The sequence below is a fragment of the Lolium rigidum genome, chromosome 1 (genome assembly GCF_022539505.1).
Source record: "Lolium rigidum isolate FL_2022 chromosome 1, APGP_CSIRO_Lrig_0.1, whole genome shotgun sequence".
NCBI classification, from domain to species: domain Eukaryota; kingdom Viridiplantae; phylum Streptophyta; class Magnoliopsida; order Poales; family Poaceae; genus Lolium; species Lolium rigidum.
In genome coordinates, this window is record NC_061508.1 from 334522418 (window position 1) to 334537789 (window position 15372).

The 15372-nt window shown below is 48.9% G+C and overlaps 1 protein-coding gene across 1 annotated transcript; it reads left to right on the top strand.

Moving 5' to 3' along the window:
- The first annotated feature begins 5098 nt into the window (after positions 1–5098).
- LOC124663606 (wall-associated receptor kinase 2-like) lies at positions 5099–8386 on the top strand. Its single transcript, XM_047201290.1, has 3 exons — positions 5099–6128; positions 6408–6572; positions 7197–8386. Exons 1-3 carry the CDS (start codon positions 5099–5101, stop codon positions 8384–8386), a joined length of 2385 nt encoding a protein of 794 aa, XP_047057246.1.
- Positions 8387–15372: the final 6986 nt, after the last annotated feature.

Genomic DNA, 15372 nt, shown 5'->3' on the forward strand with positions numbered 1-15372 from the left:
CGAGAAGCGCATCTGTACGGCTACATCGACGGTACCGTCGTCAAGCCTCCGCCGACCCTCGTCGAGGGAACCGGCCTTGACGCCAAGGAAGTGGCGAACCCAGCGTTTCTTCGCTGGTTCCAGCAGGATCAGCTCGTCCTGTTGGCCCTGCTCGGGTCCATGTCCGAGGACCTCATCGGGCAGATGACACTGCTCACCACCTCCAAGGCCGTGTGGGACACCCTTCACGCCATGTTCTCCTCGCAGAACAGGGCGCGTGTCATGCAGATCAGGTTCCAGCTCTCGAACCTGAAGAAGAAGGACCTCTCCGCTGCGGACTACTTCAACAAGATGAAGGCCCTGGCTGATGCCATGGCAACCGTCGGCGTTCCCCGCGGCGACGAGGAGATCCTTGGCTATATGCTCGCTGGCCTTGGCCAGGAGTATGAGTCCCTCGTCACCACTCTGACTGCCCGCGATGACGCGGTCAGCGTCAACTCCTTCTACACCTACCTCCTGGGCGCCGAGCTCCGCATCGAGCAACAGGTGTCGTCGGGCGAGATCTTCGCGTCTGGGAACTCCGTGACGCGCCAGCATGATGGCAACCGCGGTGGCGGTGGCTATCGTGGAGGACAAGGAGGAGGTGGTCACCCTGGTGGCCAATCTGGTGGCCGCGGCGGACGCAATGGAGGCGAACGCGGCCGTGTGCGTGGCAATGGCAATGGCATCAAGTGCCAGGTCTGCAACAAGTATGGGCATGACGCCCTTCGCTGCCGCCAGCGTTTCAACCACGCCTACCAGCCCGAGGACAACGGCAACTTCAACAACAACCGTGAGCGTGCTGAACGCTCTGGCAACGCCGCCACCTCCGGCAACTACCAGGTCGACAACAACTGGTACCTCGACTCTGGAGCCACTGATCACCTGACCAGTGATCTCGACCGCCTCCACGTCCACGAGCAGTACGGCGGAAAGGACAACGTCCACGTTGCTAACGGTGCAGGTCTGAAAATTTCGCACATTGGTCATTCTTCTGTTACTGGCTCAAATACATCTCTGTCACTTCGCAACATTTTGCACGTACCTGAACTTCATAAACACCTTTTATCTGCTCATAGACTCATATGTGATAATAATGCCTTTGCTGAACTCCACCCTGATTATTTTCTCATAAAGGACCGAGCAACGAAGGCGGTTCTTCTTCACGGTAGGGCTGAAGGAGGCCTCTATCCGGTGGTGCCTAGCTCGTCGTCGTCTTCCTCGCGTCCTGCGGTTCAGTCAAGTCGCCATGGCTTCTCCAGTGTCACACTTCCTCCGGATCGGTGGCACCAGAGGCTCGGGCATCCGTCGTCAACCATAGTTGAGTCAGTCCTTAGGCAGAATAAAATCCCTTGTGCACCACCTCATGAGTCAGTCGTGTGCGATTCGTGTCAGCACGCCAAAATACACCAACTTCCCTACTCCCTTTCATCACATGTAATCACAGCTCCACTTGAGCTCATTCGCACCGATGTCTGGGGTCCAGCCCGTGTATCTGTTGGCGGTTTCCGCTACTATGTTTGTTTCCTCGATGATTTCAGTCGTTTTACATGGATTTATTTGCTCAAACGAAAGTCTGATGTTGAACATGCCTTTTACAGTTTTCAAGCTCATGTTGAGCGTTTTCTGAATTCAAAATTTTTGGCAGTACAATCAGACTGGGGCGGTGAATACCGTCGTTTGCATCGCTTCTTCGATCGCCTAGGGATTCACCACCGTGTGGCATGCCCTCATACCTCTAAACAGAATGGGATTGCCGAAAGAAAGCATCGCCATATCGTGGAAACCGGGATAGCATTACTTGCTCATTCTTCCCTACCACTTCGTTTCTGGGACGAAGCTTTTCTCACCGCCGTATATCTGATAAATCGCATGCCATCTCGCACCATCAAGAATTCTACACCCCTCTCTCGCCTTTTCGGCGAAACTCCTGATTACTCATCTTTGCGCGTGTTTGGGTGTGCGTGCTGGCCGAACCTCCGGCCATATAACAATCACAAACTTGATTTCCGCTCTCGCCGATGTGTTTTCATCGGCTACAGCCCATTACATAAGGGGTACAAGTGCCTCGATCCATCTTCTGGTAGGATTTACATCTCCAGGGACGTCGTGTTTGACGAAACCGTCTTTCCTTTTCACTCCACCACCAAGCCATCAGCACCTCCGGCACCTGAACCTGCTCGTTTCCCTGTTTTTGAGCCAGTAGTGCAGGATGATCATATGCGCAATTATGACCTAACCTTGTTAGCTTCTAATGACACTGCCACGAGCAGCTCGTCCTCTTCTGCAGGTACTGCCTCCGACGCGCATACTGGATCGGCGTCCTCAGGAGATTCTACTCCACCACCCTCGCCTGCAGCTGATCTCTCGCCTCCACCGTCGCCAGCTGCTCCCTCGCCATCACCGTCGCCAGTCATGGACAGCGGCGGCTCCTCTGCAGCAGAATCTGTAGCACCTTCACCACCAAGGCCACGTCGGCGCATTGCCAAGATTCCGACTGACGGTACAGAGCCCAAGAATTACCGTGCGGCACTTGCTCATTCTCAGTGGCGCTCAGCTATGGAGGCAGAACATTCAGCTTTGCTGCAAAACTCCACCTGGACCCTGGTGCCGCGTCCCCCTGGACAAAATATTATTGGCTCGCGATGGGTTTTCAAGGTGAAGGAAAAGCCTGATGGCACAGTTGATAAATTCAAGGCTCGATTGGTGGCTCAGGGTTTTACACAGAAGTATGGTGTTGATTATCTCGATACTTTTAGTCCGGTGGTGAAATCAGTGACTGTTCGTCTCGTTTTGGCGATTGCAGTCTCGCGTGGTTGGAGCATGCGTCAGTTAGATATCAGCAATGCTTTCTTGCATGGAGACCTGACAGAAACGGCCTACATGAAGCAGCCTCCGGGGTTTGAAGATCGTCGCTACCCGGGTTATGTCTGCAAGCTGAACAAAGCAATTTATGGATTGAAACAATCTCCACGAGCATGGTACTCTCGATTGAGTGATCGGTTGCAGCAGCTGGGTTTTACTCCCTCACGTGCTGACACCTCTCTCTTTGTGTTTCATCAACCTGACCTCACCATGTACATGCTTGTGTATGTCGATGATATCGTCATTGTCAGTTCCACTGTCGCAGCAACTGATCGGCTTCTGCATCGTCTAGCTCACTCGTTCCCTGTCAAAGACCTTGGCCCTTTGCGGTATTTTCTTGGTATTGAAGTGGCATCCACTCGAGGGGGAATATCCTTGACTCAGCAGAAGTATGCTTTTGATTTACTGCGTCGAGCAAATATGCATGATTGCAAACCTGTGTCTACTCCTATGTGTTCAGTAGAGAAGCTTTCCAGGGAAGTTGGCAGATTGCTTGATGAGGACGGGATTTTCCAATATCGCAGCACTGTAGGAAGCTTGCAGTACCTTACACTCACCCGTCCAGATCTTTCCTTCGCCGTAAACAAAGTTTGCCAATTTCTGTCTTCTCCAACTGAGGTTCACTGGGAAGCCGTTAAAAGGATTTTGCGTTATGTCCGTGGAACTATTGACACTGGGCTGCATATTCAGAAATCGTCTTCCTCTTTGTTGAGCATCTTCACTGATGCAGATTGGGCCGGGAATGTCGATGATCGACGGTCCACCGGTGGGTTTGCTGTTTTCTTCGGACCAAACCTAGTTTCCTGGAGCGCTCGTAAACAGCCAATTGTTTCCAGATCATCAACATAAGCTGAATATAAAGCGCTCGCAAATGGAACTGCAGAAGGGACTTGGATTCAGTCCTTGCTTAAGGAACTACGGATTTCTCAGCCTCGAGCTCCTGTTCTCTGGTGCGATAACCTTGGTGCAACGTACCTCGCAGCAAACCCTGTTTTCCATGCTCGTACTAAGCACATCGAAGTTGATTTTCACTTCGTTCGAGAGAAGGTAGCACTTGGAGCTCTAGATATCCGGTTTGTTTCCTCGCAAGATCAGGTGGCGGATGCCTTCACAAAACCGCTCACCAAAGTGACACTTGCTCGTTGCAAGCGCAACCTCAACCTCATTGCAATCGGCTGAGTTTGAGGGGGAATGTTAACCAAACCGTATAGAGCTAGATAAGGCTTAGGTTAGTTAGCATTTCATGTGTGATCGCATGCGTGTTTATCACGTTGTATAGGTGCGATCAGATAAGATCGTTATCGATCGATTGTTGTTACTAACAACCTTCTAATCTATCTGTAACCAAAAAACCCTAGTTTGGGTATATAAATAGAGGAGAGGCCGGCGGGTCATATTACGCCAATTCATTGTGTTTAACTAAGGGGGACTTGATCTTTGGTGGCGTTCAAATCTTCCATACCATTTTATTCATGTCTGTGGAGATTGACCCAAAGACATTGGCCTTGTAAGCGGAAGCCGCCGAGTATTGATCATTCGCCGTTAGATTCCAAACAGTGTCATCTTCAACTTCCTCAACTTGTGAGATTTCTTATGAATGATCGATCTAGCTATGGTCAAGTATCATAATGCTCGCCATGATGGGCTTCAATATTTTATTTTATTCTGTGGCATTATTAATTCCTCATTCAAAATATCGGGAAATATTATTGTACCTCCAGCAGATAATGAAGGGGTGCCCGGCCGCTGCAACAACAATAATATATAGGGATAAATTTGAAGTCTTCGCTTATATCTGGATATATAAGTTTTGTTGATGACCCTACTGTCATAAAAAAATATCTTCTTACCCGTAAAAATGTCTTAATGATACTTATTAGGAGCTTTTAAATGCATCCAGTTGCAACATGCATGCCATTATCTTGGATGAACACCGTGCTACACAGAAGAGTGGTGGACAAAGCATGGCGCGGCAGCCCTTGCCTCGGTATGATGCCAAGCGTAGAAGCTCTAGAACATGGTGAGCACCATCATTTTTGGAACGTGAACACAACCATGTTAACGGAAGTTGTTTTATCGTTCTTATAAATTCTAAACACAGGATGCTCAATCAGCATATATATGCCAGTACGAATCAAAACTTTAACACACTCGTAGCCGTAGGTCGAGCATCTAGCACTCTGTACTTTGGATCGCAAGATCGAGATATCAATCAATGTCGGCAGAGACCAGCTCGGCTCTAGCAGTGATGCTGCTGATGATACTGGCGCTGCAGCTGTCCGCAGCGGCGGCGACAGACGCGGCGCCGCCAGACGTGCCTCCGCCTTTGAATTGGGTGCCTCCGCCGCCACAAAACTGCAGCCGGATGTGCGGCAACGTGAGCGTGCCGTACCCGTTCGGCGTCGGCCCGGCCGGATGCTATTGGCCGGGCTTGAATCTCACCTGCGACACGAGCGGCCAAGGGGTGGCACGGCTCCTTCTTGGTGACGGCACCCTCCAGGTGGCTGAGATCTTCATCGGCAACTCGACGGTCCGCGTCATACGCACGGGCGACATAAAAGTCGACGCCGCCGGCAACGGCATGTTCGGTGGCGGGTTCAGCAACGACGGGCCCTACACGCTATCACCAGCCAACGAGCTCATCGTGGTTGGCTGCAACGTGTACGCTATACTCCATGAGAAGCAGGAGAACATGACAATGAGTGGTTGCGCCTCCTTCTGCCCCAACCAAATCTTAGTCTCTTTTTTCATAGAAATGGGGTCGCACTTTAGACGGCAGAGGTCACCCGACAGCAAGTACTGCGACAACATGGGCTGCTGCCAGGCGCCGCTCTTCCCCTCAGTGGGCGACATTCCCCCCCTTCCGGGCCACCTGCAGCTCCAATGGTTCGGCTCGAGCCGCATGATGGACGACGAGGGGCCACCCCGGAGCGTGCTAGTGGCGGAGGAAGGGTGGTTCGATCAGGAATACATCTACAATGGTGTAATGGGATTTGATGGCATCACAACGGATGGAGTTCCGCCACCGGACTATCCTAAGAAAGAGGCAATGGCGGTTCCGGTTGTTCTGGATTGGGCGATAGTTGTTGGCCAAGAGCGGACAACTCGCCTAGAGTGCACTGGGGAAGAAGCCCGCAACATCTGCAAGAGCAGCAAAAGCGTCTGCACTACATCTTTCGGAGGTTATATCTGCACCTGCGAAGATGGCTACGAAGGCAACCCTTATCTCCCCGACGGATGCCAAGGTAAATTATCACAACTTTACTCTTCCAATTCCCTGCGGCTGTTCTCCTGTTTCATCTCTTGTTCAAAGTGAAACATATGTTTAAAATGTGGTGATAAATCTAATTTTCTCGTAACTTGTCACATGTCATCAAATACCTGGTGCGAAGTTATAAATACTCTTTCTTTTCTCAGGACCAATTTAGTTTCTTTGACAAAAATGCAGTAGTATATATGTTATTCTTCGCGGTTTTAGCCAAGAAATGACCTAACCCTTATTAGTGTTGGCCGGTTATATGTAGATACCAACGAGTGTGAGTCCTCATCCGAAGATATTCAGTGCTACGGGGAATGTACCAACACGCAGGGATCCTTTGAATGTCGTTGCCCGCTGGGAACAAGTGGCAACCATACTTTACCTAATGGTTGCGTCGAACTGCCCAAGCCCGCAAAGACAAGAAACACAGGTGAGTATGGTGCCACAACCCTATATAGTGAGATCGATATGTGCCATAACTTAACTAATTCTTAATTTTATGAGTGAATTCCACTTTTTACCCTGTAGTTTTGTATTTGTGACATTAATTACCCCGCCGAGTGAAAATTTGTGTAGATTACCCATTTTAAAGGCTTTGTACCATATTTTTTCATGTGTGTCCATTGGGCAAGGTGTTAGGTGATGATCTCGGGATCCAAAAATATCAAAACCTTAGTGATGAAGGGAACATATGGATTAAAAAAGTTTGGGCATAAATCTTCCATAAGGCCCTTCTATATTTACATATTTTATCGCTCCATATCGATGTATCATACCTATTCTATCTAACAATAATAAGTAAAATAATAAATTTGGTCTAAAGCGTGTTTAAAGTCTCCTAAATGTGATATTTTGGTAGAAGTTCCACTAAATAGGATAATGTGTGTCAGAAATGCACAATTACAGGGAAAAAATGAAATTCACTACTATTTTATTACTTGTCAATCGAGAACCTCGGTTTTAACATAGATGGATGTGTATTACATGATGGCAGAGTTGTGCTACTCTACCCATGAATATATTCTCACCACAAAACATGCGCATATATTTTCAGGTCTGGCCATCGGGATAGGACTTGGTAGTGGGGCAGCCGGCATTTTGTTTATTCTGTCTGTATTTTTCATTATCCAAAAGTTCAATCATGAGAAAGCAAGAAAGCTGAGAAGGAAGTTCTTTGAGCTAAATCGTGGACAGCTATTGCAACAATTGGTATCTCAGAGAGCTGATATTGCAGAAAGAATGATCATAAGTTTGGATGAGTTAGAAAAGGCAACAAACAATTTTGATAAATCTCGTGAGCTTGGAGGTGGAGGGCATGGTACAGTCTACAAAGGGATTTTATCAGATCTTCATGTCGTAGCTATCAAGAAACCTAAGATGGTGGTTCAAAAAGAGATCGATGAGTTTATTAATGAGGTCGCTATCTTGTCCCAAGTCAACCATAGGAATGTGGTAAAACTCTATGGTTGTTGCCTTGAAACTGAAGTCCCGATGTTGGTATACGAGTTTGTATCCAACGGGACCCTTTATGACCATCTTTATGGTGCATCACTATCATGGAACAATAGGTTACGCATAGCAAATGAAACAGCCAAATCTCTTGCTTATCTTCACTCGGCCGTTTCAATTCCTATCATTCATAGAGACATCAAGTCTGTTAACATACTTTTGGATGATACCCTAACAGCAAAGGTGGCAGATTTTGGAGCTTCAAGGTACATTCCCATGGAGAAATCGGGTGTGACAACAATGGTGCAAGGTACAGTGGGATATTTGGATCCTATGTACTTCTACACCTCGCGCCTCACAGAGAAGAGTGATGTTTATAGCTTCGGTGTCATTCTTGTAGAGCTATTGACTCGGAAGAAGCCATTTTCATACATGTCGCCTGAAGGTGATAGCCTTGTTGCATGTTTTGTTGCCTTGTTTGCAGAAGGTAATTTGATGCACATATTAGATCCATGTGTTATCGAAGAAGGAGGCTCAGAAGTAGAAAAGGTTGCTATGCTTGCGGTAACATGTGTGCAACTCAAAGCAGAGGATCGTCCAACCATGAGGCAAGTGGAAATGACACTAGAAGGCCTTCAAACGGCCAAGGAGCATGTTCCACATGGGCAATTTGAGTATAGTGAAGTTGCAATATGTTCTCCATCAACCAACTATGATGAAAGTAACAAGGAAGATTCAACACAACAATATAGCATAGAAGAAGATTGTATTTTATCTGCAAGGTACCCTCGATAGTTTAACTCTCAATAGTTGACCTTCAAGGATTTTTGTGCATCCAAATGTACTCTTAGTGAAAAGGTGGTATCGATTATTTTTGCTCTTGCGCCTTCTCTATTTCTTGTGTAATAATACTATGTGTTAAAAATAAACATTTATTTGGAAGGCTAGGGTAGTGAAATTTTCACTTAGATGAAAGTATATTTACAATCCTAACTGAATTAATTTAACACGGCACAGAATTTTACACCGGAATTATAAACATCTATTGGGAAACAAAAATAATCATTACTGATCATGATAATAATCAAAACACATATATCAAATTACGGAATGATATCCTCTCACGTACTGCATAGAATTGCAGAGGGACGTAGATGGTTGTAGTCCGTCCGTTAAGCATCCGATGGCAGGAGCGATCCTCCCCTTTGCTCCCAATTGCAGTTCGCCCGCGAAACTCGCTGGCACGCCCAACACTCAACCACGTCGGCGATTCCGCTCCCACTCAGCTCATGTGCTGTCCTGGTCGCGGCGCTCGGGCTGTGCGTTGCTGCAGCTCCGGCACACGTGCTGGGGGCTGCCCTCCGGCAGCCCCTTTGTGGCTCTTTCTCTCTCTCTCGCTAACAAGGTAGAAGAAGCACAAGTATTTTTCTCCGGCCGGCGACGAACCGCTGTCACGGGCGCATGGACACCCAACTTTCTTTCTGCTGGCTCATACCACTACCTCAACAATCAGTACATGGGGTATTTATACAGAGCACACACGCACACACTCCACTCGCCCATATACCCACCATCGCACTTCCGTGATCTGCTCGCCCGCACGCATGCACGACACGCTTCTACGCGCTACACGTGGCCGGCTCCAACAGATCATACATGGCGTGTTTGGTAGGTTGCATGCGATTCGTGGCTCACTGCGCCTGCGAGATGAGACTCCATCTCGTTTCGGACGAGCTTCGTTACACAAATCGCACATCTTTTGATATCATGGATTGCATCGGGTGGCACCCAAGTGACATTTTGATTGGTTGGTCGCATGATTTTTCTAACCTCACCTATATGGCAACATGACCTTACCTCATATATCACAAGATCACCATGGCACCGCTGTTCACAAGTTTCGGCACATAGGTGATGGCACCGCCGATCACGCCGGTCAAAAGCATCACCACGTCACCGATCACGAAGACGAAGACCACCATGACACCATCGGTCACGCCGGTCACAAGCATGGGCACGTTGCCGACCACGAAGACGAAGACCACCATGGCACCGTCGGTCACGCCGGTCACAAAAGCATCACCACGTCGCCGATCACGGAGACGAACACCACCAAACCTCCACCACCACGGATTATCACCTCTCACTTCTCACACATCATCACCACGTCGCCGTCCAGAAGATGACGAGCGAGAAGTTGAGCAAAAGTGCTCCAAACTATACTCACACGTACGTACACATTACAGTATACTAGCGAGTCATTTATGTATCTGTGTATGTACACCGAAACAAAAACATGTCAATATGAAAGTCATGCGGAATGGTGAGGCGAACTTACTCCTGGAAATTTCAAACGGTTGAACGTGTGCGACGAATTTGGCAAAATTCACTCAAAACTGCATACACAAAATTGACGATTTACGACTGACGAAACTCGAAACCGATTGTGGAAATTGATTCATATCATCGACACGCATCTTTTTTCGTATACAACTTATTTTGATTCGAGATATGTTCATGCTGATTTGAAGAGAGAGTGTGTGGAGTAGTGTAATGAAGAGCGAGCCTAACCAACAGCTAATGCAACCGTTGCATTAGTGAAGCTAAGGAGGTGCGAGAACCGATTCGAGCGTTCCTCCGGATGCAGGGAAAATAGTGCTTTAAGAACAATGCAATGCAAAAATACGAGCCAACCCAGGCAGCCAAACGGACCATTTTATATCTCCAGCCATATAAAAAAAGGCCCGTCCAGTCTAGCAAACGCGCCCACATGCTGCTCCTGCTACTCTCACGAACGGCTCGGATGACGGCGACACACCTGCCTCCGACCTGAGCCAGAACACACACGCCGCGGTCTGGACTTGTCCTAGACGCACACACGCTGGCGGCTGGTCGACACCGACGACGTGGTTTATTCCTAACAACATGCCAGCCGTGTCATCCAAGAGAAGGAGCCAATATCGGTTAGGTCACCGAGCTTAACCTCAGTGATGTCGCTTGGCTGGCGCACGTCGGCCGCGTTCTCTAAGGGGCTGTTTGGTTTAGGGGATATCCCCAAGTGGCTAGGGGTAGCCACTAAAAATGTGGTTGCCATCCGTTTGGTTCAGAGGGTTCCGGCTCTCGTCTCTAGTCTCACCCGGGCTCGCTTACCGCCACGAAAGAAACGAAACGCCCAGCTTTATGTCTTTCCCCATCTCTCCCCCGAATGGTGGCTGCTCCCTCCTGTCTCACATCTCTCTCTTGGACGGTGTCAGGGGAGTGCCGAGATGGGCGGCAGCGGAGCTGCGGAGGTCGGTTAAGGTGGCCTGGGAGGGGCGACGAGCCAGCAGAGGTCGGGGAGATTGCCTACGATGCGCACTGGTCGATGGGGCATTGACATGCGATGCTTGGCTCTTTCCTTCCCTCTGGGTACTCCCCCTGACTCTAATCTCTGTTTGCAAATGAGGTGCTCGGGCGCTGGCCGGAGAAGGGGACTCTGTGGCGGCGGCGGCCTGGGTCTCTCTCCTGAAGCCCCCGGGCGAGCCAACCAATTTCCAGAACGCCGCATTGGCAAACAATTGTACGGAGTAGTTAGATTAATTGGGATTGACTTCAACAGCTATCCCCAAATCAACTTATTTCATGTCTATCGGGTATTCTCATCATGTGAATGAAAAAGGTCAGCACAACCACTCATCCACTTCTTACCCTTTGAATCAAACAAAAAAATGGCTACCACTAACCATTTCTTATCCTATATAACCAAACAAGAAAAATGGCTATCCCTAATCAAGTGGTTGGGGATACTCTCATTCCCTAGATCTATCCCCTAAACCAAACAGCCCCTAAGCGGAGGAGAAGGACTGGCGTCGTTCGGGTCGCCGACCTTGTCTGTTGTTGCCACCGTCGTTCCGCATGCTGCCCACAGCCCACATCCTCCATCTGAAGTGGGCAAGGCTTGGTCGCGTTGTGTTTTTTACATTCGCTCTGCTGCTGTCTGACAAGTACAACCATCTATGTCAGATGATCTAGTTTCCAAATTGCGATGTGCGCCCGGGCCTCCGAGAATCAGGCCAATACACACTTGTAGATGAACCTACACATTCTGATGAGGCTTAATCCCCAGCTACGCCCTCTTTTAGAAAGATCACGTCCGACCAAGATACTCACGGAGTAGCTAGAATTATTTTGTGCCCATCACCCACGGGTGAATCAATGCTGTAGCGGTGAGGGTATTTCCAACGGGACGACGCAAACCGTTTGCGGCCCTGGTTGAAAATGCGTCTGGCACCAACTACAGCGGGGCGACGCATAGTGATCGCGGCGCAGTGACACAAACCCGGCGCATATTTGTGTCTGTATTGCGTCGCGGTGGACGCTGCGCGCGAACGTTCCAAGTGACCGATCGCTTCTCCACCAGGCCCGCCTGGCAGCGAGCCTATATCGAGGACATCGCTTCCGCGGTCAGCGCTTCCGCGTCTGCGCCGTAGCCTTCGCCATCAATGTCACGGCTGCCTCTTTTGCGCGCACATTGGCGGGCGCCGGCTGGTCTTCTACGCCGCCTTCAATGACATTGTTTGCCACGCACGACCGGCCTTAAAAGTCGACCGGTATAGTTCCTTCCATCACCCACACCTCCACTCCCACCTCCACCGCCACGCGCCACCGCAACACCATGGGGAAGAAGAAGAACGACTTCGAGGCGTCCGGCAGCGGCAACAAGAAGGGGGCGGACGCAGAGGGCTCGCGAACTGGATGCCATGCGACGCCTGGGACGCGTGCAAATGTCTGGCGACTGGCGGCTCAGCTACCGTCGGGTGCCCGTCCCTCCCGTGCATGCGCGCAAGCCAGATAGGAGCGCGGAGATCCGACGAAGGAGGCGGTACCGGCCGCCGGACCTCCACGCCGATCCCGCCTACGCCATCGACTCCGACAGCTGGCGCAGCTATCTCGAGTCCGAGAAGGATCTGAGGAGGTGGGCAGGGTTCCTGGGTGACAGGGACTTCCCCTTCGACCGTCCACCGGCGCCTCGTCATGGAAGACAACAAGCGCTAATGCCTGCACAGGACGACCAAGACGACGACGATGGCAACGATGACGAGGACTACAGTGAGGCGCTCACGTACCACAACGATGAGGCCAAGGACGACAGCGACGACTACGTCGCGTGCATTTTCCAGGAATGGCAGTTGGCCATGGCGGAGGGACGGAAGTTTGAGTACCCGGACAACATGATGGACGACGAGATCGCGAGGCTCGGCCTCCTCGTCTCCGAGGTGGACCGACCTGTGCAGCCGCCGCTGCCCCAGTACGCCACCGGCATCATGCCGCCGGGCCTCTCGGAGGAAGAAGCCCTACGACTGGCGCTACAGGACTCGGCCACGCCAACGGTTCAACCGCCGCCTCCACCTCCGCCCTACAACCCGTGGGGGCCTCCACCTCCAGCCTGGGCTCCTACACCCCCGCCACAGGCCTAGGCTCCTCCGCCTCCAGCACCGCCGGCGTGCCCGGCGTATATTCTGCCGGTTTCCAACTGGCCGTGGGTGGTACCGGAGCTTGTCGTGATCGACAGCGACGAGGGGAACAAGTAGGCGCAGGCGTTCTTGGAGTTTTTTTTCCTTTCTTTTACTATGTAATCTATCGCGACTGTCGGGCACCGGAGGAAGCGAGCAAGAAGCGCGAGGCGAAGGTGTAGTGGTTGCAGAGGTGGCCGGCGGAGGAGACGTCGTCGCCGTAGCCGTCGTAGTCGAAGTTGCGGGCATAGCTGAGCGGGTCATACTGGTGGTAGCACCGGACGCGGCGGAGCTCGTCGTGATCGACATCGACGACGATGCCCAGTAGGCGCATCCGTTCTTAGGTTATAGGGTTTTCTTTTCCTTTCTTTTACTATGTAAATTATGTTTTTATGTTAAATGAAAAGTAAAAAATGTGTCGTGCCGCTGGAGCCATCCCGATGTAAATAGACGCGCGATCGATTTCGACCATTTAGATTACTAACGTAAACGAAGGCACGCGAACATTTTAAACGTTCGAAAGTTACCTCGCTCGAGATGCCCTCAACCCGTTGTATACGGGGCATCATGCTCCCACGGGAACAATCATCGTGGTGCCGTCTCCCCTCACTAGGGAGCTGCAACGTGGCCGCCCGCGTCGTTTTTGACGACAACTGCGGCGTTCTTCAGAAGTCAGCGGGTTCGGTGCAGGGTTTGAGGTTGCTGGATGGTGTTGTACCAGAAACTTCGACTTAATATAATACACGTAGTACCTTTCTCAAAAAAAAAACGTGGCCGCCCGCAATTATTTTTGACCCATAATCGCAGGAGCCCTGTTTATTTTCATTGATAGAAGAGGGAAATTTGTACATTCTAAATGGTAAGAAAACAAACTGAAAAAGCAATATCCGACGAAACCATCAGAAAAGATCTTGCTACACCAGACGTATAGCCGCAACTATTCCAACTTTCTCTCTAATTCTTTGCGCAGGCGTCAGTGCACTAATTTCCTCTTCTTTAAAAACTCGCGGTCCTCTTTTTTTTCTAGACATGCCAAATACCGTAAACCCTAGACCCTAAAGCCAGCTGAATGTCCTTCTTTCTCTGCGCCTTTGGAATACAATGCTGGATCTTGTTCCACCTAATGTTTAAGAAATCATTAATTTTAACAGCCTTAAAATGGAGATTAATCGCTTATCGGTTGATTAATCGATTTTATCGGTCGCCCATTTATCGGCTAATTTTTTTGTAAATCCTAATTTTCATCAATAAATTTTCTATAATACGATATGTAAAAATAATATTGGAGCATTGAGCAGAAGTATTACATTGATTCTTTGCATTTGAATCAATAAAAATGGAAAATTTGAGCTAATGTACAGTTCTACAAGACCATGTGACAAAATTATCGACTGCCATACCGAATTTCAATAAAATTTCACTGACAATCGGCCGAAATTTCGGACACGAGAGTGAAAATCGAGTGAAATATCGACTCTTAGATATAAAATCGGCCAAAAATTGGCTGAAATCTTATCGGTTACCACCCGATTCACGATAAATTGGCCGATAAATCGGTATCTCGGTCGATTTTTTAAACAGTGGTTCCACCAAACTGTCACAGACCTTGTTTGGCAGGTTAGTCTTGCTAGAGTCTCGTTTCTTGTCGCAAAGAACTCCAAACCGTAATATTATTTTGTCTTGCTAGAGTCTTTATTTTTTACTAGCAAAAAAGTGCCCATGCGTTTGCACTGGGGAAACAAATACTCAACTGCTCAAGCAAATCTTCAGTGTTGAAACTTCTCATATTTGTTACCATCATTGATGGTGGTCATATTTTCTCCTATTCATGATCAAAATAATCATGATTGCAAGCCCTTCGTTGCACTGACTTTAATATCGCAATGATGGTGGGTTCCATCCTTAATTTTTATTAATATATGAATTCAAAATAATTTACCATCGGTACAAAGATAATATTATTATATATCTTTGCAAGCAACACTTACTAATCAACATCAACCTAGAAAGAATAGATATAAATATTCTACTCCCTCCGGTTCATATTAATTGACTCTAATATGACTAGACACATTTTAGTTCTAGATACATCCATATTGAAGTCAATTAATATGAATCGGAGGAAGTAGAAAATTAGAAATTTGAAGTGAGACACGAATATTTCATGTTGCAGCATTTAATAACAGAAACATGGATTTGGTTACATCCAAAATTTGAAACATCAAAGAATCATTCAAGGCGATCGGAGATGGGAGTCGTTATGGCAGCAAGACACACTGGTGGAAAAAC

Bases quoted from the DNA above. Each gene is read 5' to 3' on its own strand.
- LOC124663606 (XM_047201290.1), top strand. From the start codon at position 5,099: ATGTCGGCAGAGACCAGCTCGGCTCTAGCAGTGATGCTGCTGATGATA. The intron at 6,129-6,407 runs GTAAATTATCAC...GGTTATATGTAG, and splicing joins TCTCCCCGACGGATGCCAAG to ATACCAACGAGTGTGAGTCC. The intron at 6,573-7,196 runs GTGAGTATGGTG...ATATATTTTCAG, and splicing joins CGCAAAGACAAGAAACACAG to GTCTGGCCATCGGGATAGGA.